General features: G+C 44.2%; 1 protein-coding gene across 15 annotated transcripts in view; it reads left to right on the top strand.

The window, feature by feature from the left end:
- Positions 1–240: 240 nt before the first annotated feature.
- The window catches only part of PROM1 (prominin 1), a 115,740-nt gene continuing 89,679 nt past the window's right edge, over positions 241–26,301 (top strand). For 8 of the 15 annotated variants that reach the window (XR_010586759.1, XM_015450196.3, XM_065544811.1 and 5 more), the window contains exons 1-2: positions 241–598; positions 6,534–6,969. Coding sequence is in view for 14 of the 15 variants with exons in the window: in XM_015450196.3 (XP_015305682.2) it covers positions 6,750–6,969 (220 nt within the window). In the remaining variant the exon portion in view is untranslated. Of the gene's footprint in view, positions 599–953; positions 1,031–6,533; positions 6,970–26,301 lie in introns of those variants that run through there. The other 7 variants (XM_074039445.1, XM_074039444.1, XM_015450192.3 and 4 more) reach the window with 2 other exon arrangements.

The raw sequence follows: 26,301 nt of genomic DNA, 5'->3' as shown, positions 1-26,301 counted from the left end.
GGCTGGGATGAGAAAGGAGAGTTTTTAGGAGGGTAGCTGCATTCTAAGTAAGGGACTCTGTTGGGGTAAAAGGAGCGAGTGTTGCAAGAAGGGGGTGCGGGGGTTGAGCAGGCACCTCTACAGGAAATGGATGCTGTCCAGGTGCTGGTGGGCGCCCCGGGCAACGTGGCGAAGCAACTCAGCCGGTCCAATCAGACTGCGTCCAGGGCTTGGGTTTCGCGATCATTAAGTGACTGAGGCAGATCCCCACGCGGCACCTGGCCACGCGCTCAGCAATCCCGCCGCGGTGAGTATGTTTAAGGAATCCTTCCCATTACGGCGACTCCATACCCAGGTCCCCGCCCGGGACAGAGGAAGCCGCAACAGGTCCCCCGGGGCACCGGGCCCTCTCTCCTGCCTCCAGCCACGTACGAGGGTCCGGCAGCTGCGCCGCCTGAGCCCCTCCCCGGCCGGCGGGCGGGGCGGGCTCTCCGAAAGCCATCGCGGTGGTCCCCGAAGCCGGGTCATAAATAATTCACGAGCCAGGGCCTGGCTAGCTAAGGGAAGGGCGGCAGCAGCGGTGACTAGGGCGCGAGCAGGAGCGGGAGCGGGGTGAACGGTGAGTAGCTGGGTCCTCATCCGGGAGCGAGAGAGGCATCTGCTGACCAGACGCGGGGCTGAGCGCACTCCTTCCACTGTACTGGGGGTGTACAGTGAGGAGTGGACGGGTTCTCTCTGCGCCGCCCTTACCCTAGCCCTCTGCGCCGCCGCCCTGGCCCCTCAGCAGGTGGTGCGAACCCGGACAGCGGCTGGGGGCCAGAGGGACTGCGGGGAGCGCGTGGTGGTCCCGGTGCCCGGCCAACCCAAACTTTTTCCGCTGAGTGGTGGCCCGCGCCGCCCCGCTTGGGTCTTCTTTCCATCCACTGGGGTGGGGGCTGTGGTGGGGGTAGCCGGCGGCTGTGGTTCCGGAGCGGGAGTCGGAGGTGGGTGTGCGAACCGGACTGGGGCCCCAGAGACTTCGGACTCGCTCTCCGCGAGAACGACGACCGAGGTGAGGTTTGCCAGGGTCTTGGGAACGAGTCTGCGGTAAAGGAAGCCCTAGGGATGGCCCCGGGGACGTGAGGCGCTGAGCTTCCCTCGCTGAGTGCGGAAAGGGGCCAACACTGTGCAGCAGACCACAGCCGGAGGAGGGATACGGGGGTGCAAAGCGAAGCCATCTCCCGGCGTCCATGGGAGAACGCAGGCACCCCTGGCTCCAAGCACCGTCCCAGCCTCCCACTCCACGGCCCTTCTGCATGCATGTGTGGGGACCCACGGCTATCACTAGATGGAGAACTGGGGTGCTCAAGGCGCACCCTGCCAGAACGCGCCGACCGGACAACAAAGAGGAGCTTGGACAGACCAGGAGCTTCATGGCTGTAGAAAGTCGGAAGCTTGGGATCAGTTTCCCCGAGAGCCCGCGTCTGGAGAGGCAGGGAGTCAGATCGGAAGGAGGAACTAGCTCCGGAACCCCTTCTCTCTGGCAAGATCGCCCCCGATCGGTGCCCAACAGGGGCCGCGGCGGGGAACTGGCGCCGACAAGCTCGGAGCAGCCAAGTTACTCCGGCAACCCCCTCCCCTGCGCGGCTGCGAATTCCTGGAGTCTCTTGGCTTCCCGCGCCCGCCCCGCCGCTCATTCTTTTGTGTCCCGCAGCTCGCGAGAGGCTTCCTCCCAGAAGGGAGCTAGACCGGGAGGGGGATTGGCCTGGAGGTGGTTTGGAGGTAAAGGGCGGGGAAGCAGGCGCCCCAGGCTTCCTTCCGCAACAGGTTGCTCCTGGAGCCCGCGAGGGCGACTGACCTTTCTGGAGAAAGGTTTGCTGGAGTTCCTGAGGGCGGCAGCTGTTCTTTGTTAAGAGAGCAAGTGCACGATCTTAGTTCTTGAGTGCCCCCCAAGACTCACGTGACACGAACAACCGCGGCGATATGTTGGGTTGAATCATAAGAAATTGTCGGTTTTTTGGATGGAAGATATGAATATCGTCAACCTCATATGATTTAACTTGTGTGATGTTACCCATTTTTCTTTTCTCACCGTCCTCTCTGTCCCGGTTATCCTAGGAGCCCCGGTGGAGTTGAGCTCAGAGTATTGATGCTAAGCAGAAGCAGACAGACCCCAGATAGCCTTCTAGCTGCGTGCCAGGTGCTTTACCTATTAGATCGCTAGCCTGCCAACCCTATGAGAAATCCGCCTTTGACAGAGGAGCAGAAGAAGGGTTGGAGAATGCAAACAACTGTCATCTTGGCAGAGTTAGTAAGGAGGACCAGAGCCCCCTTACTGTTGCTATTGTCTGTCTGTTTAGCAGTGCCCTTTAGTTTATTCTTGTTTTTTTTTTTAAATGTGTTCCATAATTTTTTTCTAAACTTCCTTCTGATTTCTAAACTTCTGATTTCTAAACTTTTCTAAACTTCTTTCTGATTTCTAAACTTCCTTCTGATTTTTATATGAGACAGTTTCTTTGTGTCTTAGTACAGTGAAGTAAACAAATGCATCAGAGGACAAACTGAAAACTTTAAACCAAGTGTTGTTTTGTTGGTACTGTTTAAAATATAAAGGAAATAGGTTTTTCAGGGAGCAAAGAGCTATTTCTGAGATTTGTTAAGGGTCAGGATATTTTGTTAAAACAGTGGAAGCTGAGTCTGGGGTAATTTTATCAGATAAAAGACTTCTTGGAAGGATGGACCCTGGGTGGCTTAGGGAAGTGGCAGGAAGGCTAGTCAGGCTGAGGAATCCAAGACATGCCACGGGACCCCTGATGCGGGGATGGCTGCGGCTGCCAGAACAAGCCCCTGGATGTGGCTGCTGGCATTGCTGCCATCATTGCTGGAATGAATTACGGACACTGTCCTGCTTCAGATTGCGCAGGCCCAGGCCCAGAAGAAAGCTTCTGATTGGCCCAGCGTGGCTCAGCTCCGCCAGGACAGTTTGGGCACCTCAGCGGGCCTCACAATGCAAGGCAGGGCTGCCTCCCACCCAGCTCACAAAGGTGATCTCAGAAATTGGGTATCCCCCATGCCCCCACCAAAAGCACCCCAGATGGCAAAAATCCACTACAAAGATCTTTTTTAAAAAGAAAGCTTCTGAGAAGTTCCATCAAACGAAGAAAAGAAATGAAGGTGATCGATCACCATATTTGCTTTTTCATTATTTATTTATTTATTTATTTATTTATTTTTGAGACGGAGTCTCCGTCGTCCAGGCTGGAGTGCAGTGGCGCGATCTCGGGTCACTGCAACCTCCGCCTCCCGGGTTCAAGTGATTCTCCTGCCTCAGCCTCCCGAGCAGCTGGGACTACTAGCGTGTACCTCCCCTCCTGGCTATTTTGTGTGTGTGTATTTTTAGTAGAGACGGGGTTTCACCATGTTAGCCAGGATGGTCTCGATCTCCAGACCTCGTATCTGCCTGCCTCGGCCTCCCAAAATGCTGGGATTACAGGCTTGAGCCACCACGCCCGGGCCATGTTTGCTTTTATACAAGTATTGAAATGCAGTTCTCTGGACTCCAGGCTCAGAATCACCTAAGGTCGCCCAGGCTGGAGTGCAGTGATATGATTAGGGCTCACTGCAGGCTGAACCTCCTGGACTCAAGTAATCCTCCTGCCTCAGTCTCCCAAGTAGCTGGGACTGCAGTTGTCCACCACTATGTTCGCTAATTTAAAATTTTTTTTTTTTTTTTTTTTTTTTTAATAGAGACAGGGCCTCTCTATGTTGCCCAGGCTGGTAGCAGTTCTTCAGTGAGGACCAACTGTGTTCCATGCTCTGGGGATACAGAAATAAGCCAGGGACCTGCACAGCAGCTGGGATAGATCAATTCAAAGCTATATGAAAAGGGCATTTGGGGAGCTTTCACCTTACATCTGTTATTTTCCAATATGTTTGGGAAGCCTGAAGTGTCCTTGGAAAGTGACATGAATTGACCAGGTGGATGCTCCAGGATCAGAGTACTCCAGGAACAGAACTGTTCTCAAACTTTGTTTGAAGGATCAGTCCCCAGGAGAGCTTATTAAAAATGCAGATTAATGAGCTTCATCCCAGAAATTAGGTCCATTAATAGTCTGCATTTCAACTAAACACCCCATTTTATTCTGAGACAGGCTGCTCTCAGTGGCTCTCGGACCTACTGGGATTTAGCAGGTAAATACTCAGAGCTTCTCTTTTTGGCACAACCTATTAAACCCGAGATGAAAAACTCTTCCTCTTTGACTTGACTTTAATCAGTTTCTAGTATTTCATAGTTAGTGAGATTTTAATACTTTCTTAAAATGTACTTTAAAACTTCAGGGGGACCTACATTTTGGAGCAAGATGTAAAGAAATCTGGAAGTGCAACTCCAGTTGCTGTCTATCTCAAATCATTGTCTCCCATCTTTGCTGCAGTGAGCAGTTGTGTTTCATTTCACTGGGAATTTCCCTTCCCCTGCTTTGTCACTGAGGGAGTTGGAAAGCTTGTTTGTTCATAGTTCTTTCCTGGGCAGTTTCTCTCTGTCCTGGACTGAGGCTTGGTGGAATTACCAGAAAGTGGGCCTTCTCAGCATCTGAGCCTTTAATCCTTCCAGCTGCTGTGCTGGAGGCTTAGCTCTCTGCCTGTCCTTTAGCAAAAAAAAAAAAAAAAAAAAAAAAAAAAAGATAAAATGTACGTGTGGTGTGTTGTGCTTGCAGTAGATGTTCGAAGGGCGCCCTTTGGAAACACCAGGGTCGAGGTGTCTACTGTGGGTGTGATGGAGGGCGGAACCTGAAGCGTGGGGCACGAGGTTAGTACTGGCAGCCACTTGGGATCTCAGCAGCCCATGATTTGACAAAGGAAGAGTTTAGGGCCATTGTATTGGTAGCTCTGTGCAGGAGTAATTGGAGTGGGACAGGACTTAGAAGATGAGGCAATGGAGGGATTAGATATGAATTAACATCTTTGTTCAAATAGCTCATGAAATCCCATCTCTTGTCCAAAGCTTTCTTTGACTTGGAACATTGGTAGTGGGTCCTCTCGCCTCTTGTAAAGTATGTCACTTTCTTCATCATCCCCCTTCGGTTTCTTACAGTGTGGGTTTCAGGAGCACCATGTCCTTATCTTGAAACTTAGTAAGTATGTATCTAGCTCACAAAATGACAGCAGCTTGCTCTTGCTCCAGAACCCTTAATACGGAGAGGAAGAGTGGCACATCCCGGATCCTTCCAGGTCCTGTGCTGATTTGCCTAGTCTCATGAAACCGCACAAGGAAATAACATATTTTTGCTTCTACACCAGCGCCTGCCCTGTAGCTCTGAAGCAGGCAGTGTTTGGTTTCCACCCACCTACCTGGATTAGGCTGAAGGCCTTGTTCTAAAGCTTTGCAGCCTCCTCTCTGGGGCAGTTCATGCTGCAGGCAGGTTACATGCATTGTTGACTCTGCTGCTGTTTCTTTCCCTGCCGGGGATGGTGCCATGAGTGAAACAAGCTGCTCAGCAGGCTCTTACGAAACACCGACCGTGTGCCATGCCCAGTGTTAAGGTCTGGGGATTGAAAGAAGAATAGGGCAGGGTCCACCTTGGAGGCACTTTCAGTCCCATTTCCTTCCCAGATGCTGGAGCCACAGCTGCTTTTAGGATTCTTGTTGTGTTTCTCCCTCTCCCAAGGGATAGGCAGGAGTCTCCCTCTGCCCTGGCTGTCATCTCTGAGAACCTTGTTGTCAAGGTGGTTACTTGGGGTGAAGGTTTCCATCAGGATTACTTAGTAAGCTTATTAGAAAGACAGGTTCCAGTGTCACACATGTGTCCAGACTCAAACAGTGTGGTCCCTAGCTTTGAGGCCATGCCCTTCTTCTTTGGATTGGGGGTGAGGTGGAGAGGGGGATGTTTGAAATGAGATTAGTGAGTAAATAAGTAGAATATAAGGCAGAGTAAGATATATCTCCAGCAGCAAGGAGAACAACACACACTTGGAGAAGAAATAAGCATATAAGCATATACTGGATTACTGGGACCCCAGTGGCTCTTACTAGAGCCTGAGAGGGGGACACTGTAGAAAAAGTGTCTTGACATCATAGTTAGATCTTGGACTTTGAAGGCAAACTAGTGAGTTTGACTCTTGGCCGCATGGTTAATCACCTGTGACCTTGGGCAAGTCACCAGGACCCTCTCTGTGTCAGTTTCCTCATCTGCAGAATGGAATAATGCCTCAAACAAGGAGGACCTTGTTTCTATCTATGAAGCATAGATAACAGTGCCTGAAAGATAGTAAGTGCTCAATAAATGTTAGTTTCCAAGATCCCAAGCCTTCTCTACAAAACCTAGTAGTTCCCGAACACATCAAGGGTGTGTGTTCTGAGTCTGGCCCTCCTGAGGAGAGACTTTATCTGAGTCATGGCTTTGATGCCAGCGCCTGCCCTGTGGCTCTGGAGCAGTTTGTGTGCTTGGTGTCCACCCACCCATCCGGATTAGGCGCGAGGCCTCGCTCTAAAGCTTTGCAGCCTCCTCTCCGGGCAGCTCCAGGTGCAGGCAGGTTACATGCGTTGATGACTCTGCTGCTGTTTCTCTCCCTGCCAGGGATGGTGCCTTGAGTGAATGACCCCCTTGGAGAACATTCTTCTGGAGATGTCCCTCGCCTCAAGCCAGGCGCAGACAGAAAACTGAAGATTCAGCAGATCCAGTGCTTCCTGCTCCACTTCTGCTCAGGAACACGCTTGTCTTCCGCAAGGCTTCCAGAACTTCTGAGGCAGGAGGCACCCAGTTCTACCTCATGTTTGGAGGATCTTGCTAGCTATGGCCCTTGTACTCGGCTCCCTGTTGCTGCTGGGGCTATGCGGGAACTCTTTTTCAGGAGGGCAGCCTTCATCCACAGATGCTCCTAAGGCTTGGAATTATGAATTGCCTGCAACAAATTACGAGACCCAAGACTCCCATACAGCTGGACCCATTGGCATTCTCTTTGAACTAGTGCATATCTTTCTCTATGTGGTACAGCCGCGTGATTTCCCAGAAGGTAAGTGCTGATGGCGGGGAAAGATAGGATTTATCTCCAAACGTACCTACAGTATTGTTTTTTAATGTCAATGCAATCAGTATATAATATATTCAGTATTTTAGTGACTGCTTTGCACAGAAGCAGAAAGCATTTAGACAGAAGTTAAGAAGACTTGTACCAGGTTAAATAGGTTGCGAGGAATGTTATCACGAGAAATGGAAGCAAACGATATTGCTATGTTGGTTTTCCACTTCTTCACCTTTTGTTTTGCTTTGTTTGGGTTAGAGCAATGAATTATTCTAAGGCACTTACCAAAGGTAAAAGTTATAGTAAAGTTAGGATAAAAATGCAAATTTTATATCATCAAAGGAGAAACGAATAACTATCTAGCATCTGATGGCCACCTCAACGCTTAAAAATTTAACTCTCTTCTGCCCACCACAATATGCAAATTTTGACATTGCTTAGGGTAAGGACAAACACGTTTACCTGACCAACTGTTTTCTTCCATTCTAAGAGCTTGTGTGTGCCGAAGAGGATTGGCACTTGCCAGAATTGTCATGCCATGGTGTCGTTATTCATCATACACAGTGCCGTTTGTCATTTTCGCCTTCTTAATGTTTGTTGTTTTCCATACTCTTCTGAATTCAGGGTATATGTTCATAGAAAAGGGATTATAAATATAAAAAAGCCTGTGAGAAATATCTGCTAGTAGGGTTTGGCACCTACATTTTTGATTGGCTTAACAGTAAATCCATCCTAAGCCTGTTCTTTTAGCTACAAAGATTTGATTACAATCATTGATTACAGAATTTGCTGCAATCTTTCTTATCATTTTCCTTAGCTGGTCAGCTACTGTTTGTAAGAGTCCTAGTGGTGTGTGTATGTGTCTGTGTGTGAGAGAGAGGAAGAAAGAGAGAGGAGGTATTCAGCGAATCTCCTCACTTGTTTATATTATGGGGAGTTTATAGATTTTCATTAAAATACATTTGTATTGATTTTTTAACACTTATTTGTCTTAAATTGGTCAATTAAAACAGCTTGAAGTATAGCTGTCAATTTTTGCTAATTTAAATTTCAATTCAGGAAACAAGTCTCTTTGAATGGTTATTGTCATTGAAGAGAATCCTGAACAAATGCTGCTTACTGTTTATGTTGCTGTTAAAATACTAACTTTGGAAATCCCAAAGACAGAAGTAGAAAATTAACTGAGTTTATTTATTAACATCGGATACAAATTCACTCTTCTGAATAGATATTTCTTGGTTTATTTGGAGACTTAATATATGTTACTGAATAAAATAACCTACTAACGTTTTTATTTAAAAAATATTTTAATTTTTGCGGGTACATAGTAGGTGTATCTATTCATGGGGTGCAAGACGTATTTTGATACAGACATGCAATGTGTAATAATCACATCATATAAAATGGCGTATCCATCCCCTCAAACATTTATTCTTTGTGTTACAAACAATCCAATTACTCTTTTAGTTATTTCAAAATGTACAATTATGTTATTATTGACTATAGTCATCCTGTTGTGCTATCAGATACTAGGTCTTATTCATTCTTTAAAACTATTTTCCCACTAGTGTTTTTAGCCTTTGCTTCTTGGTTTTGTTTTAGTATAAAAGGCATAGAATTCAGTTGTTGAATATGAATTTACAATCATTTCCTCAAAAAGATTGGAAAGCTTCCCATGCCTCATTCTAAGGCATATCATGTAATTAGTTAATCCCATAATCTCTTTCCATATGTTGCTCTATTTTGGTCCCTTTAGATTTGATTGGAAGGTTTCTTCATACTTTTTTTTTTTTTTAACAAGGAAAAGCAGTATATTTTAAGGTCTTCATTCTGGTGATCAAGTTAGAAGATGTCTTTTAGCTTACACAACTTCCAATGCATTACAAGGGTTTGAACTGCAACAACATTGTTAGGCCTAAGGAGGGAACTGAAGAATTGTAATCCTAATGTAATCTGAGGGTATTAGCCTAGTTTTTCTCTTGACCTTCATCAATACTTACTACCTTGCAGAAGGAAAGTCTCAAGTTTCAACAGCAGACTGGAGAAGACCAGCATTACCTCTTTGGGAGGAAAAATTATTAAGTTGCTTAAATAATATAATATTGAATTTATTGCAGTGTTGGTTTTCTTCCATCATCCCATTTGTTTGTATTCTTCCACCTAGTTACTACATTTCCTAGTAGTCTTTTTTTTTTTTTTTTTTTTTTTTTGAGACGGAGTCTCGCTCTGTCACCCGGGCTGGAGTGCAGTGGCCGGATCTCAGCTCACTGCAAGCTCCACCTCCCGGGTTTACGCCATTCTCCTGCCTCAGCCTCCCGAGTAGCTGGGACTACAGGCGCCTGCCACCTCGCCTGGCTAGTTTTTTGTATTTTTTAGTAGAGACGAGGTTTCACCGTGTTAGCCAGGATGGTCTTGATCTCCTGACCTCGTGATCCACCCGTCTCGGCCTCCCAAAGTGCTGGGATTACAGGCTTGAGCCACCGCGCCCGGCCATTTTCTAGTAGTCTTAACGTACCCACTGGGTGCTTTACAATGTATTGGACACATATACGACAATCGTGATTTTTCCATTTGGGGCCAGCGCATTTCACAAGCACCAAATCATAAACAGATGCCCTCATAATTGAAGATGCAAAAAACAAAACAGAGAAAGAGAGAGTGAGAGCATGTGCATGATTGATTCTTATATATTGTTTATTAGTTTAATACCTTAGTACATTAACCAAACACAAGACTTCAGGACCGGTCCTCTGTGGAGTAATGTCTTCATAGAAGCCGTTCTCCCATGTGTATATCCTTTCATTTGAAAGCATGCAACTGCCCAATGGGCTCTTCGTGCCTGCTGGCCAGATAGAGTCGATATATCAATGCAGAGGAACTGCACTGGAGAAAGAGTTTAATTCAAGCAGAGCCAGCTGAATGGGAGACTGGAGTTTTATTATTACTCAAATCAGTCTCTCCAAAAATTCAGAGACTCGGGTTTTTAAATATAATTTGGTGAGTAGGGAATTAGAAAGTGGAGAGCTCTGATTGGTCAGATAGAAGATGAAATCATAGGGAATAGAAGCTGTCCTCTTGCACTGTCAGTTCCTGGGTGGGGGCCACAAGACCAGAAGAGCCAGTTTATCTATCTGGGTGGCATCAGCTAATGCCTCAAAACATGGTCCGCAAAGTACTCTGCAAAGTATCTCAAGCACTGATTTTCGGCTTTACAACAGTGATGTTATCCCTAGGAGCAATTGGGAGGTTTAGAACTTTGTGACCTCTAGCTACATGACTCCCAAACCACAATTTCTAATCTTGTGGCTAATTTTTTAGTCCTGGAAGAGCAAGATAGTCACCCGTCAAGAAGCGGTTTTTGTCTTGGGAAAGGTCTGTTACTGTGTTTGTTTCAAAGTTAAAATATAAACTAAGTTCCTCCCAAAGTTATTTGGGCCTATGCCCAGGAATGAACAAGGATAGGTTGGAGGTTAAAAGCAAGAAGGAGTTGGTTAGGTCAGATCTCTTTCACTGTAATAATTTTCTTAGTTATAATTTTTGCAAAGGTGGTGTCAAGAATAGTGGTGCTTTAACTGCAAAGTTCCAGTATAGGTCAAGGAATAGAAGAGAGAGAGAGAGTCCTGGAGCCTGGGCTTCCTCTTTTCTTACCATCTGACTGCAAAGTTTTTCACTTTTATATTCTGTGTCCAATCAATTGGTTTTCCAAATTTTGCATTTGAAACTTTAAGAGAAACCCTTCTCATATCCCCAGGAAGTAAGGCTTTGTCTCAAGTCCCAGCTTAATAAACGTAAAATGGAAAGGTCTTGTTTAGCTGAGATTTGAGACAAAGCCTTACTTCCTGGGCAAAAGAGGTTAGTTTAAATTAGACAAGGAACACAGGTAACCACCCTGTGTTGACATGGCAGAACATATTCTAGAACCTGCTGTGGGTATTTCATAAATGCTTTCCCTGGCCCGAAGCTGCAAAAGGAATACTCTACCTACGGGGCTTAGGCTCATTAAGAGAGCTGTACCTAACCTTTGAGAAGAGTCTCTTGTTCATTCATTCAAATCTGAAAAGATATTGGTGGCAGGGTGACCAGAGGAAGTTAGGGAAAGGGTGTTCCGGGTAGAAAGTAGGGCATGTCTAGGATTTGTTGGAGACCGTGGTTCCAATGTGAGTGTCCTACTCCATTCAGTTTCTTGGAATAATACCATAGACTAGGTGGCTTAAACAACAGACATTTATTTCTCAGAGTGCTGGAGGCCGGGATGTCTAAGATCAAGGTGCTGGCAGATTTGCTATCTAGGGAGGGCTCACTTTCTGGCTTGTAAACAGCCACCTTCTTGCTGTGTGCTCACATGCCCTTTCCTGGGTGCAGGCTCCTGGAGAGAGGGTGAAAAGAGATCTTCTCTTTCTCTAATCCCATCAGGCACTATTTCCATCATGAGGGTCTCACCCTTATGACCTAATCTAAACCTAATTACCTCTCCCAGAATCCCCACCTCCAAATACATAAATGTTGGGGGACACAGACATTCAGGACATGACAGTGGGTGAAATAGGTGTTCATGGAATAAATTGACCAAAGTTAGGGAAAACCAGAGCTGGAGGACCTTGACCTCCAGGGAATTTTAGAGAGAGAAGGAAGGTGAGGAAGCCTTCCAGCAGATGTTTCATTAGTTGGACAAGCATTTATTGAAAGTCCCTGTGTTCTGGGGTTCACTTGCTGGATGCTGTCTGCCAGGGTGTACGTGGAATTCAGCTTGGGGAAGGGGACCCAACAACAGCTGATAGGTTAGATCACAGGGAGGTGGAGGCTTTTGCAGTGGTCTGGAGGGAAGTGATAATGAACTCAAAATGAAACAAAAGACAATAGGGGAAATGGACGCAGTGTCCATTTCATGCCCCAAGAACTTGGTTTAAATTCTAGCTCTTGCCCGTTAACTGCTGGATGATCTTAGCTAAGTTGTTTAACTTTCAGACCCCTTTTTGTGTTGGACATAAAGTGGATTACAGTTACAATCAATTTGATGCCACGATTGTTGTAGGGAGGGGACTTAGGAATCAGAAGGTGTCTCCAGGAGGGATCATTGAACTGTCCTTGCTACTGTTCCCTCAGGAACATTCTACATGGCATTGCCTCGTATGAAACACTCCCTTGACTTTTGAGGTTAAGTGGGCCTTGTTCCCTTGGCAAGCCTGACAGTAGACTAGAAGCCAAGGTTTGGATGTGATGCTAGTTTACTGACTGGTCTTTGCTTCTCTGCAAAAATATCTACATCTGACAGGCACTTGCTTTTCTTGGTTTCTTGGTTCTTTTCTGCAGTTTTCAGTATCTGCTGCAAGACTTACTTTGCTAAATGTTTGCTCATTTGATTCTTTTGTTAAACAAAATTGTGGGAAGTCTTTGTTCTAGACTGGCCCCAACAGACCAGTCCAAACCAAAACGGACTCAATCATGCTAACTGCAATGTAATCAAACCGAAACTTTAAGGAAGCAGAGAGATCACAAAACAGACCAAATTTTTTTTTTTTTAACTCTTGAAAACAGGAGATTGCGTCATAATAACGGAGTCCCGTCTGCTCTAAAATCCACTAAAAAACAAGTAACCTGAAATAATTAGTCAGGTTGTTTTTCTATTTCTGTGTCCTTGTTTCCACCTTACAAAACCCACTGTTCTGCTGTTTTCCAGTGGGATTTGCGATTAAATAAGTTCGTTAACCATGGTGACAGACTGACTTCAATGCCTAAAGTTTTGATCAGCCTCTCAAAATTGCCAAATTTATCAACGTCTCAATCTTGAGAGGTTGATCTAAAGGGGGGAAATTGTTAAAAAATTAAGTGTAGCCTAAAGCTGCCTCCTTACATATTTTAAGTTTGGCCTAAATGTTTCTCCATACACAGTAAACTGTGACCTAAACACGTGTGTGAACAGACTTGTGTCCTACTCTTACAACAAGTAGCTGAGTCTTACCCAATGGCATTAGCTGTGTTTCAGCGAACTGCAGGTGGCCACTAGTTCAAATCCTGTTCAAATAAAGCAAACACCGAGCTGTAACCCATCTAGCTGCTCCTGTACCTCACTTCCGTTTTCTGCACGTCAATTTCCTTTTTCTGTCCATAGATGTTATACGACGACGGGGCAGCCCCAGAGTCGTTCTGAATGTATTCCGAGGTTCCAAGGGCTGCCTGATTCATGAATCATTCTTTGCTCAGTTAAACACTATTAAATTTAATTTGTCTGAAGTTTTTCTCTGAATACTTCCAATAACTTTGGAAGGTAGATGATGGTGGTAGGTGGTGGTATTATTTCTTACATTCCCTTCTACAGATTGGAAAACTAAGTCAGAAAGAGATTACATGTTCAAGGCACACACTAGCTTGTGGCACATTGAGAAACTCCCATCTCTAGGACTAGTTTTATCTCCTATAAAACACAGCTGCCTTGTGTGTATTTTTCTTTTATTTTACTATTATGCTTTTAAAATTACCATGGGTTAGTATGGAAAATAGTAATTTTTGCACGTTAAAGATGTGCATTGTAAAATATTGTCTGGTGTGGATGATGAGTAGTGCCACTTCCAATTTTATGTGGCCACGATGAACTTGGCATAAGTTCTGACCCAGATTTGAGCTATTCTAATGGAGCAAGCAAGGAAATAAATCTCCTTTGTCGTTAGTTTCCTATAAATTCTCTAAAATTATTCTCTGCCCTGTTTTGTTTTGGTTTTTTGTTTTTTGGGTTTTTTTCGAGGCAGAGTCTCACTCTGTTGCCCATACTGGAATGCAGTGGCACGATCTCTGCTCACTGCAACCTCTGCCTCCCAGGTTCAAGTGATTCTCCTGCCTCAGCCTCCCGAGTAGCTGGGATTACAGGGAGGCGCCACCATACTTAGCTGATTTTTGTATTTTTAGTAGAGATGGAGTTTTGCCATGTTGGCTATGCTGGTCTCGAACTCCTAACCTCAGGTGATCCACGTGCCTTAGCCTCCCAAAGTGCTAGGATTACAGGCGTGAGCCACCACGCCAGGCATTGGTATGTTTTTAAATTTAGATTTTAGGATGGTCGGCCTATTTGTAAAAACATTTTAGGTGACTCTGATTTGCTTCTGGGATTTGGTGTGTGTGGGAGTGGAGTTGGGTGAGTTGGTAGAAGTGGGGAAGGTGGGGAGTTAAGCCTTGTTTCCTTGGAGTTTGAGAGGCCATCAGGATGTTAGGGTGAGTATAAGAGCTCTCCGCATTACAGGTAACAGAATCCTATTAGCTGTAAGGACAAAATTATAACAAATTTAGCTTAAAGATCTCAATTGGCTATATTTGCAATTCTAGAATTGGGCAACACTTTATTCCGCAAAATTGAACAGGTGTTGCAGTGAGTCCAGCAGAGCCTAGCTTCATAGTCAGAAAAAGGGCTGAAGAAAGCAGAAACAAAGAACACAAAGTGAACTGGTCACCTCAAAGTTACTTTCCTTATAAGACAGGGACATGGAGACAGAGCAATAGAGAAATAACTGGTTCTGTCAGGTGACTTCAGGTTAAGGATTGAAATGGAGGGAGCTTCATTATCATGCCAATAGCAGCTGGCCTGTTGGGGAAATAGGCTGCTATCTTCTCTCCGGATTTCTTGGAAGGCCAGATAACAACTCAGTTTCCATTTGGCGATGTGGAACTTTAGCATGGGTGACTTCATTTGGATTTTTATTCTGCTCTGTTGGGGCCTAGTACAGGAGCTTAGTCCAAAACAGTGGCCTCCTATCATTTTTATTTAACATAGCCAAGGTAACCAAAAACAGAGTTTCTCATCAGGACGCCGGGTTGTCTCAGGGCACTCCGTGACATATGAGCCACCAGGGACCAGCCCTCACTCGGATTCTCTCTGCCTCCCATCTTGGCTTCTCTGCACATCTGCTCTGTGCCTCCTCCCCTACCCTCTCCCTCTGGCTTCCTGCACCCCTGCAGTCCTCATGGTGGAGAACCAGCTTGTCAGAATCCTAGGTTTCAGGCCAGCTCCTTGGAGAGTGGCTGGGAGTTCTTTCTTTTTCTGTCCCAATTCTCAGTTCCCAGGGAGGGCTTCTGGCTCTCCCGAACCAATCACAAACCGGGGAGCCACTGAGTCACATGGCTGGGGTCATCTGTGTGAGCCTGGCTGCTGTGGGCCCTCACTGCCACCATGGCCTCAGAGGCAGAGAGAAGCAGTGCCCAGGAAAGGGGTGGCCGAGTGAATAGCCAAATTGACGTGTCTATGCCCATGTCCACGTAGAAGCAGGGTCCAACATCTGCGTGTCCTTACTTAATTCAGACAAAGCCAGCATTGTCGCCTTTAGAACATGTGACTCATGCTGGCAATGGGCCTAGCCACAAATTAGGTCACAGAGGAAAGAACTGATATCTATTGATCCTTCCCCCTCCATGTCAGTCACTCTGCTGGGCAGCCTACAGCTGCCATCGTAACAGTCAGACTGGCAAGCACCACCGTGTGCCCGCTTTCAGGGATTTAGGCGAGTCAACAGCACCAGGAGCTAAGTGCTATTATTATCTCTTTTTACAGAAGAGGAAGTCAAGGCTCAGAGGATCAAATAACCTGCTCCGGGTCCCACAACTGGTCAGTGGCAGAGGCAGGGTTTGAATCCAGGCAGGCTTCAGAGGCAAGTCATAATTGCCACTTTTCTTTTGCTGATGAGGAAAGTGAGACTCAGAGGTTAAGGAGTGTCTAGGGTCACACACCCTGATGGCTAAGAAGCCCAGCCAGGGTTAGACCCGGGGCCCTGTGCCTCCCAAGCGCAGTGTCTTCCCTCCGTGCTGAACCCTGTTGCCTCTATGGAGGAGGAGATCTGTTGTACAGATTTCATTTGACATCCCCAGTGACCTGTGAGTGGGTGGGTTTGAGTGGGAGGTGACGTGTCTGCAGATTATAATAGATTATAATAGAAACAATCCTAATCTTCCTTGTTGAGTCTTCAGTCTCATAGGGCAGTCTTTTGTAACCAAACTGAAAAACTCATGCTGTAGACTTTTAGCCTATTACCTAGCCTACAAAGTCTCTCTGAAATGGGGTCCTATCTTGCCCTACATAAATAATCGAGGCAGGCTGTGCGCAGCTGGGAAATGTCCGGCGAAAGACACCAGAAGAAAAGCTTCCTGCTCTGCTGATCTTCAGTGAGGACATCCTTTCAGGAGGCCTTCAATACAGGCAGGAAAGGGGAGATTAAGTATGAATGTAAATACAGACAGGCCGCCCAGCAGCTGCTGCATGAAGCCACCATGGTATTAAATAGCATCTGTCCACTGGGCTGGAGCAGAAATGAAGTCTTGAGATTTACCTTTAGAGAAGTGGCGGGAAAGTTTGGTCTGCAGGGTGGTGCCAGGTCAGAGCCTAGAGCAGGATGACTTTTGCAGGAGAGATGGCACAGATGGCCTGTGCCTGGGATCAAGATTCAGAAAGGAGCCCATACTCAGCGGCCCTGGAGTCCCTGCCTGGATTTGAATCCCAACTCTGACGTCCATTAGCTCTGCGTTGCACAAGTTACTTAATAATCTCTATTCGTTAGTTTTCCCTCTCTAAAGTGGAAATGATAATAATAGTACCTGCTTTTCAGGTCATGTTAATATTTGTTTAGGTAAATTATATTTATAAAGCATTTAAAATAGCGCCTGGTAGATACTAAGTGTTATATATGTGTTTGTCAAACAAAATATGAATGTATAAAATCCATGTTTATTAAAAGCTTTGAAATTAATCTCGGGTCTTGGTGATGACATGGACAAAAAAAGAAGTATTTATTTATTTATTTATTTATTTATTTATTTATTTGAGACGGAGTCTTGCTCTGTCGCCCAGGCTGGAGTGCAGTGGCGCGATCTCGGCTCACTGCAAGCTCCGCCTCCCGGGTTCACGCCATTCTCCTGCCTCAGCCTCCCGAGTAGCTGGGACTACAGGCGCCCACAACCGCGCCCGGCTAATTTTTTGTATTTTTAGTAGAGACGGGGTTTCACCGTGGTCTCGATCTCCTGACCTTGTGATCTGCCCGCCTCGGCCTCCCAAAGTGCTGGGATTACAGGCGTGAGCCACCGCGCCCGGCCTAAAAAGAAGTATTTATTTGACCTTCGCTTTATTGGTTTCCTAGGGCAACTATAACACATGATCACAAACCAGGTAGCTTAAAATGGCAGAAGTGTATTCTTTTGTGGTTCGGTAGGCAGGAAGTCTAAAATCTAGGTATGGGCAGGGCCACGCTCCTTCTGAAGGCTCTAGGGAACAATCTTCCTTGCCTCTTCTAGCTTCTGATGGCTCCAGGTGTTCCTTGGCCTGACCAGGATCACTCTCATCTCTGCCTGTCTTCACAGGGCCATCTCTGAGTCTCTTCCTTTCTAAGGACACCTGGCACTGGATTTAGGGCCTACCCCAAGTCCAGGATGATCTCATCTCAAGATACTTGATTATTTCTGCAAAGACCCTTTATCCAGGTAAAGTCACGTTCACAGGTCTTGGGGTTAGGACTTGGATCCATCATTTTCAGGAACACCATTCAGCCTGCTACTCCTGCTATATTCTTATTTAGTTTTCCAAGTAACCTTGTGCTGCTCAGAGATATTAAGCAATGCACCCAAGATCATATTTCTTGGAAAAGATGGGACCAGGTTGAAACCTGACTGTCTGATTCCAAGTGCTTATTTCACTTCCGCAGAGGTGTAGCAAGGATCTACTGGGCACCAAGCCTGACGCTGTTTGGCAGATGGTGTTGGCTGGGTTCCCTTGCTCTCAAAAAGCTGACATTCACCTGAGGAGACCTCCACCTCCACAGTCAGCTGTGACATAGGGCAGACTGGTCCGGCTTACTGTGAGTTGTGAATAGTGTTCACAGCTGTCTAGAGGAGGGATTGGTCTTGGTGGGGGCAATCAGAGAAGGCTTCCTGGAGGAAGTAGCATTCAAACTAAGCTGTGAGTGTATGGAACAGTTCAAGACACAGAAAACATTCCAGGCAGAGAGAACTGAGGCCTGAATGATGCAAGTTGAGGCGGGCTCATAGGACATGGCCTGGGGAGCAGTGAGGCTGGTTCCCTGCAGGTCTGGAAGGTTGTGAGGACATGGGCTTGGGAGTAGCTTGGAGGCATATGATTTGCAGGCTCTGGAATGTCATGCCATCAGGGTGCTGCAGACAGTAGAGACTGAGCATCACTCAGAAGAAAACCCCTAACCTTGGCCAAAGTGACATGAAGAAGGCCATGGGGAGCGTGCATTGGCCCCTGAGTTTGTTTCTGGAAATTCTTGTGTGTATTTGGACACTAGTGGCTTAGCTCAGTCCTATTCAAAGTGTGGCCTTTGGGGCCAACAGCATCAGCATCACCAGGGAGCTTTTTAGAAATGCAGATTCTTGGGCCCCATCCCACACTTAACTAAATAAAAAAATTTTTTTTTTTTTTTTTTGAGACGGGGTTTCTCTCTTGTCGCCCAGGCTGGAGTGCAATGGCATAGTCTCGGCTCACTGCAAACTCCAGCTCCTGGGTTCAAGTGATTCTCTTGCCTCAGCCTCCCGAGTAGCAGGGATTACAGGCACCCACCACCATGCCTGGATAATTTTTATATTTTTAGTAGAGACGGGGTTTCACCATGTTGGCCAGGCTGGTCTCGAACTCGTGACCTCAGGTGATCCGCCCACCTCGACCTCCCAAAGTGCTAATTTTCTATTTTTTTAATTTAAAAATATTAAAAAATTAATGTTAAAGTATAATATGCATACAGAAAAAGTACGTGTAAGCTTACAACTTGATGACTTTTCACAAATCACATCCATATAACTAGTACTCAGATCGTGAAAAAGAACCATTCCACGGAAGAACTGCCTCCTGTTAACCTGGTTACTGTCTCCTGCCTCCTCCTAAGGGTAACGCCCACCTAACTTTCAGTAGTATAGATTAATTATTCCTTGTGGAATCACACAATATATACTCTTTGGTTTCTGGCTTCTTATGCTCAACATTTTGTGAAATTTATCCATATTGTTATGTGTAGTTGTAAATCTTCATTCTCATTGTTGTATACTATTCTATTATGTGACTATACCATTGTTTGTTGATCCCCCTACTGCACTGGCATTTGAGAGGTTTTTGGTTGGGGCCATTATGCTTAGTCCTGCTATGAAGATTTTTCCTATGTGTTTTAGTGACTATATGTACACATTTCTGCTGGGCATATATCTAGGAATGAATTGCTGCACAATGGGGTATGCATTTTTTTCATCTCTAGTACCACCACCAAAAAGCTTTCCCGAGTGCATATGCCAAGCAAATTTTTAAAAAACATTATTGTGGAGAATTTCAAATATGTGTAAAAGTAGGAGGAGAGCCTGATGAGCCCCTATTTATCCATCACTCAGCTCCAACAACTTTCAACCCATTACCGGTCTTACTCTGGTTCTACCTCTATTCACTCCTCCTACCCTCTTCTTTTACTTTGAAGCAAATCCCAGTTGTTGTGTCATTTCATCTGTATTTCAGTATGCGTCTCCAAAAATGAGAACAATACCATTATCATGCTGTGGAAGTTAACGGTATATCTTCATTATAATCAAGCATTCAGGAAATGTTCAGTTTTATTGATTTTCTCATAGATGCATTTTTAAGTTTTTTTGTTTGAGTCAGGATACAAATAATGTCCACACATTGCAATTGGTTGATATGTCTCCTTACATCTATTTATTATTATTATTATTATTTTTGAGATGGAGTCTCACTCTGTCACCCAGGCTGGGGTACAATGGCAGGATCTGGACTCAATGCAACCTCTGCCTCCCAGGTTCAAGCAATTCTCCTGCTTCAGCCTCCCGAGTAGCTGGGACTACAGGCATATGCCACTATGACCGGCTAAATTTTGTACTTTTGGTAGAAGCAGGGTTTCATCACGTTGGCCAGGCTGGTCTCGGACTCCTGACCCCAGGTGATCCCCTGCCTTGGCCTCCCAGAGTGCAGGGATTACAGGCGTGAGCCACAGCACCCAGCCTCCTTCGTCTATTTTTGATTTATAAGGTGCCCCTTTATGTCTTTTTCCCTCTTGCAATTTATTTGTTGAAGAACCAAGTTGCTTTTCCTACTGTATTTCCCTTAGGCTGCATTTCACCAGTTGCATCTTTATGGTGTTCTTTATCATGTTCCTCTGTCTTCTGCACTTCCTGTAAACTAGTACTTATAGAGATCAGATTCAGGTTCATTTTGGGGGAAAAACACCTTTATAGATAGTGTCGTACATTTACATCAGGAGATGAATAATTTCTGTTTGTATCTTTTGTGATGTTGGCAGCAATGATGATCACTGTCTAGATTTATTCATTTATAATGGGCCCAATTCTTTCAAAATCATTCACAAACATGCTTTCAAATATATTGCAACTTTTCGGGGGAAAAGGGGGATACTTTGCATATTTTGTAACTTAAACTTTTTACTTAACATTATATCATGGGCATCTTTCCATGTCTGTTCCTAATAGGGTGTTGCCTAAATTAAGAAAGTTTTCTAAGCAAAGAACTTAAAACATTCACCAATCTTTTGATGTAGAGCCAAGGTTTAAAATTTGTTTTTATTAGGAGTTAATTGTTAGAAGTTTCAAATTTAATGTTTCTGAAATCATACTCAAAATGCATCCTTTCTAATTTGTGGTTTCTTTGTTTTGGTTTCTTTGAAGTATAGCAAAAAGTAAAACACTTAGAGTTCAGAGTTCTAGATTTTTAGTTGGTTGTTTTTCTCCCCAGACTTCTAAAATTTACTCATATGTAATTTCATTCAAATGACTGGCCTTTAATAAGTCTTTATAAAACATTTGACTTAGGTTTTTAATGCTCCTTCTCTTTATGTTCATGCTTCTTTAGTTTGTGTAGTATTTATTTGTTATTCATTAACAATTGTGCTTATTATACAGAAAGAAGCCTGGGGCAAACCCAATGTTACGAGTTGAATTGTGTCCACCGAAAATTATGTGGAAGTCCTAACCCGAAGTACCTCAGGATGTGACCTGATTTGGAAACAGGGTTGTTGCAGATGAAATTAGTTACTTTTAGGTCATACTGGGGTAGGCTGGGTCCTTAATCCAATATGACTGGTGTCTTTTTAAAAGGAAAATTTGTAAACACACACACACATAGGGAGAATGCCAAGGGATGATCACACTGCTACAACTCAAGGAACCACCAGAAGCCAGGAGAGATCTCTAACAGATCCTTCTTTAGAGCCTTGAGAGGGACCATGGCCCTATTGACACCTCAATCTTGGATTTCTAGCCTCCAGAACTGTGAGACAATACATTGCCACTCCGTTGTAGTACTTTGTTACAGCAGCACCAGAAAACTAATTCACCTTGTAAGTAGATACATGAGCTGGTATTTGCAGAGGGCCAAGAGCACCCTACAGAGTGGTCACCTCGTGGGGAGGGACAGAGCACAGCCATGTGTTCTGAGGGATAGAACTGATGTCCATGTCATCTGGTTAGCTGAGAAAGTGGGCTTTAGTTCCTGGTGTCTCTATTCTACATATTCTATTCTCTATACATACATTTGAATCACTTTATCTATTTAATCATGAAGATTCAACTCTATGTGCTGAAAAGGAAAAAGAGAAATTGCTTAAATAGTACATATGATTCTTCCTACTGTTCTACAGCTAGATCCCATAGTATTCAGCTGAAGAAGCCCTTACTCTCAGGGTGGACATGCTGTTGTTTCTCTATAGTCAGCTGGTAATGCATCTCTCGTTTCTTAAAATCCTAATGATTCATTTTATACAAGTCTCTGGGTGAGTTCCAGTGCGTGGTTCCACTTTTCCTGTAGAATTCGAAGTGCCTGGATTTTGTGATGGCTATTTCTATTTCAGACACTTAACAATTAATTTCCGAGATAACTGCTTGTTACTTCCGTGGACAAATTCAAGTTTATAATATTTTAGCCAACAGGGGTCCCCAGCTTAATAACTACTTAACAATAATTAAATATCTACAAAGAGCTCAGGGGCAAGGGACAACTGTGATGTGAGGAACACTTGGTGTGATGCAGACCAAAGGTGACAAGGGCTCCTAGGAACACCCAAAATGAGAAGTCATAGTGTTGAATTAAATCTGAATCATCGAATGGGCTCAATTATATATGTTGCTTTTGTGTTCATTATTTGCTAAAATAATTTCAAACTAAGTGTATTCTAAATTTAAAAACAATGTATGTGTATGTTGGGGAAAATGCAAATATCACTTAAAGGATGAAACAGGAAAAGTAAAATAAACCCATTTCACTCTCCAGAGGTAATTGATGATCACCAAGTTTTGTATGCAACCGTTCATTCATTCATTCATTCATTCATTCATTCATTCATTTAGTAGATGCTTATTGAGTGCCAGGCTCTGTTTTAGGCTCTGGGAAATAAACATCCACAAAATGTTTCAGACACACACACACACACACACACACACACACACACACACACACACACACTTTTTTTTTTCAAAAGGAATTATTTGAGAGCCCAAGAGTTTGAGACCAACTAGGCAACATGGTGAAACCCCATCTCTACAAAAAAATGCAAAAATTAGCCGGGCTTGGTAGCATGCACATGTAGCCCAGCTACTTGGGAGGCTGAAGTGGGAGGATTGCTTGAGCCCGGGAGATAGGCAAAGGTTGCAGTGAGCTGAGATTGCACCACTGCACTCTGGCCAGAGTGAGACCCTGTCCCAAAAGAAAAACAAAAAAGAAAGAAATTATTTGACATGCTCTTCTGCCCCTTGCTTTTAAAACTTAATATATCTGGTAGATAATTCTAGTCATGCAATTCTCTTTAATTTGGAAAAAAACTGCAGGGGTAACCTATTTATATGACTGAAAATTCAAAAGTGCAAAAGGATATGCAATGTGAAGCTTCGGTCCCATTCCTGATTCTCAGCCACCTGCCTCCCTTTTTAGGCAACCACTGTTATCAGTGTTTGTGTGTGTCTGTGTCTTTCAGACCTATTTTATGCATGTAGAAGCCAACATGTGTATATGGTCTTGTCTCCATCGGTGAAAAAATATTGTATATATTATTTGGCACCTCGCTTTCTTTTTAAACATACAGCTTGGTTATTATTTTATATTAGCACAGAGAGAGACCTCTCATCCTTAATTTTTTAGATTTACGCCTAGGAGTCTTATTACCATTATTTTTTTATTGCTGTGAGGTAGTTTATTATTTATCAATTAATTTCAACCATTTTGCTGTTACATACATTGTTATAAATTATTTTAGTTATTTCACAAATATACAAGTTTATATATGGGGTAAATTCCTAGAAATAGAATTGCCAGGTCAGTTTATAATTTCGTGAATTTGCATTGAGTGATTTTTCACTCAGGATAGACTGCGGTATAGACACAATTGTAGCTCACTGCAGCCTCCGCCTCCTGGACTTAAGCGATCCTCCCACCTCAGCCTCCCCAGTAGCTGGACCACAGGCACAAACCACCCCACCTGGCTAATTTTTAAATTTTTTATAGAGACGGGATCTCCCCATGTTGCCCAGGCTGGTCTAGAACTCCTGGGCTCAAGCCATCCTCCTGCCTTGGCCTCCCAAAGTGCTGGGATTATAGACGTGAGCTTCTGAGCCTGGCAATTTGCACTTTTGATAGATATCGCCTAATGGCACTCCATAAACATTGAACCGGTTTACTTATATATCAGAAAATGCAGAAACAGCTCACTGAATTTTGTCTATTGTCTTGTGGGGTGGACATCATTTCTATTTTATGTACATGGAAATGGAGACTCAGAGAGGGTAACTCACTTAGCCAGGGGTCACATGGCTTGTGAGTGGGCAGAGCAGGAATTTGAACTCATATCTGACTGATTTCAGAATCTTGTTTTTTTCATTATCCTCTTAGACTAGGTTATTACATAGTACATTTAGGGGGATTGAACAATGCATTCCGTGGAAAATGCTTTGTAAGTTCCAGTACTCCTAGATGTCTAGAAAGGAAAAACAAGTGGAGTGATTTTGAACATTTGATATAAAGGTTCCGTTCAGGTGTTACTCAGTGGATTTTAGCCCATTCCCGAGGTACCTTTTTGGACATTGTACTGCTTGTTTTCCAAGTGTGTCTTCCCTGCTCCTACATGAATAGGCTCCAGAGTTAAAAGCTGGGCTTTATTTCCTTCTAATGTGCCTTTTAAATGAAAAATTATCTTTATTTTATTTAGTTTATTTTTAGTAATTCTTGTATTTTATTTTTGCAAGCTTATTTAATTTTTTTTTAGCTTTTTGAGGTAAATTATTTTATTTTTATGCTTATTTTCTAATAAATGCATTTAAGTCTGCAAAATTTCTCCTAAGGACAGTTTTGGCTTCCTTCTGTAAGTTTTTTAATGTGGTGTTCTTATTTATTTATTTTTTCCTGAGATGGAGTCCCATTCTGTCGCCCAGGCTAGAGTACAGTGATGTGATCTTGGCTCGCTGCAACCTCTGCCTCTCGGGTTCAAGCAATTCTCCTGCCTCAGCCTCCTCAGTAGCTGTGAGCGCCACCACACCTGGCTAATTTTTGTATTTTTGTAGAGATGGGGTTTTACCATGTTGTCCAGGCTGGTCTTGAACTCGTGACCTCAGGTGATCCACCTGCATTGGCATCATTTTTTATTTCTAGTAGTTTGTCATTTGAGTTTTGATTCCCCTCTTTATTTATTTGGCTAATATTATTGAATAAATTTTGTCTTTCTGAAAAGCAGTGATTTTTTTAAAAGTATGAGTTGTTATAGTTAGTGTCATGCGCGTCTGTGTGTAGAGACCACCAAACAGTCTTTGTGTGAGCAATAAAGCTTTTTAATCACCCGGGTGCAGGCAGGCTGAGTCCAAAAAGAGTCAGCGAAGGGAGATAAGGGTGGAGCCGTTTTATAGGATTTGGGTAGGTAAAGGAAAATTACAGTCAAAGGGGGGTTGTTCTCTGGTGGACAGGAGTGGGGGTCACAAGGTGCTCAGTCGGGGAGCTTTTGGAGTCAGGATGAGCCAGGAAAAGGACTTTCACAAGGTGATGTCATCGCTTAAGGCAAAGACTGGCCATTTTCACTTCTTTTGTGGTGGAATGTCATCAGTTAAGGCGAGGCAGGGCATTTGTACTTCTTTTGTGATTCTTCAGTTACTTTAGGCCATCTGGCCTTATACGTGCAAGTCACAGGGGATGCAATGGCTTGGCTTGGGCTCAGAGGCTGACAGTTAGTTCAGTAAAAAATGTTAAAGCCTTCAATGGTTATGTTCTGAAGTCCACTGGGCTTTGTCCCGAGCTGTGAGCCAGATGCCTAGAGCGGTTCATAAAGACCCCTTCACTCTCTCCTCATTGTTTTCTGGAACTGCACAATGAAACCTGTTCCTTCCATTACCGTTGTTGAGGCATTTGTTGATTATGTTCCAGTTTCCTCTTTGTGAGAGCCTTTGGAAAAAGACCTTCTTTCTAGTCTTTTTTTTCCTGAACAATTGGCCTGGGTGGTTTCAGGTGGCTGCTACTGGGAAGTTTGGAAACAGTGAATCACCCTTCACCACAGGTATAGGACTCTGGCGGTACACCATTGCTGCGTATGTTCCTTGTTCAGCAAACAGGTAAGGAATGAATGCTGTGGGGGATGGAACCATCAGTCAGAGAACACCTGACTCTATGGAGCTCCTCTTTCCTCTTAGGTCCCCGGGCTTGCTTTTCTTTCTTTTTCTTTCTTCTTATTTATGTTATCATAACTCTATATGTATCTCTGTGAACCTGGGTAGATACGAATAAAAATAAAAATACTAATCTTTCTTGAGTGGGATTAAAAGAAGGAGAGTCGATAATTTAAAACTAGAGAAGGGAAATAGAGAAGATCTGTTTTCCCCATCAGCCTGGGTGAAAGAAGTTTCTTGAGACTTCCAAAGAGAGCGGTGATCAGTTTCCAGAAAACGGCTGGAGAGACAAAGACTGTTTAAGAAGCCTGTGGAGAAGAAGCTTCTTAGTCCACGCTGGGAGCCAGACGGTGGTGATGTGACTATTCACATTTGCTTTTTCCTTAGCATTGATTACTTCACGTAGGAGTCTCTAAGTTCCTGAGTTATGATTTGAAATGTTTCAGTCTGATGCTGTCACTGATGAAATTAGGACATGTTGACTAATTGAGATGAAGGCTCTCTTCGAACCTGACTGCATCCTGGGAAAGAGGAGGTTGTATACATTTTTATATCCTCTTGGAAATTGGCTGACCCAGAAGCTCAGCCTAATGAGATTTGGACAGCAGGCTTCCAGGAGGGCGATTGATTGTGACATGCTGCGTTTTATGTGCCAGATCTGTGTATAAATGACTGAACACCCGGGTGCCTGCC

This window comes from Macaca fascicularis, chromosome 5 (assembly GCF_037993035.2).
Source record: "Macaca fascicularis isolate 582-1 chromosome 5, T2T-MFA8v1.1".
Lineage (NCBI taxonomy): Eukaryota > Metazoa > Chordata > Mammalia > Primates > Cercopithecidae > Macaca > Macaca fascicularis.
Note: the sequence above shows the minus strand (reverse complement) of the source record. Positions and strands in the feature narration are given on the sequence as shown.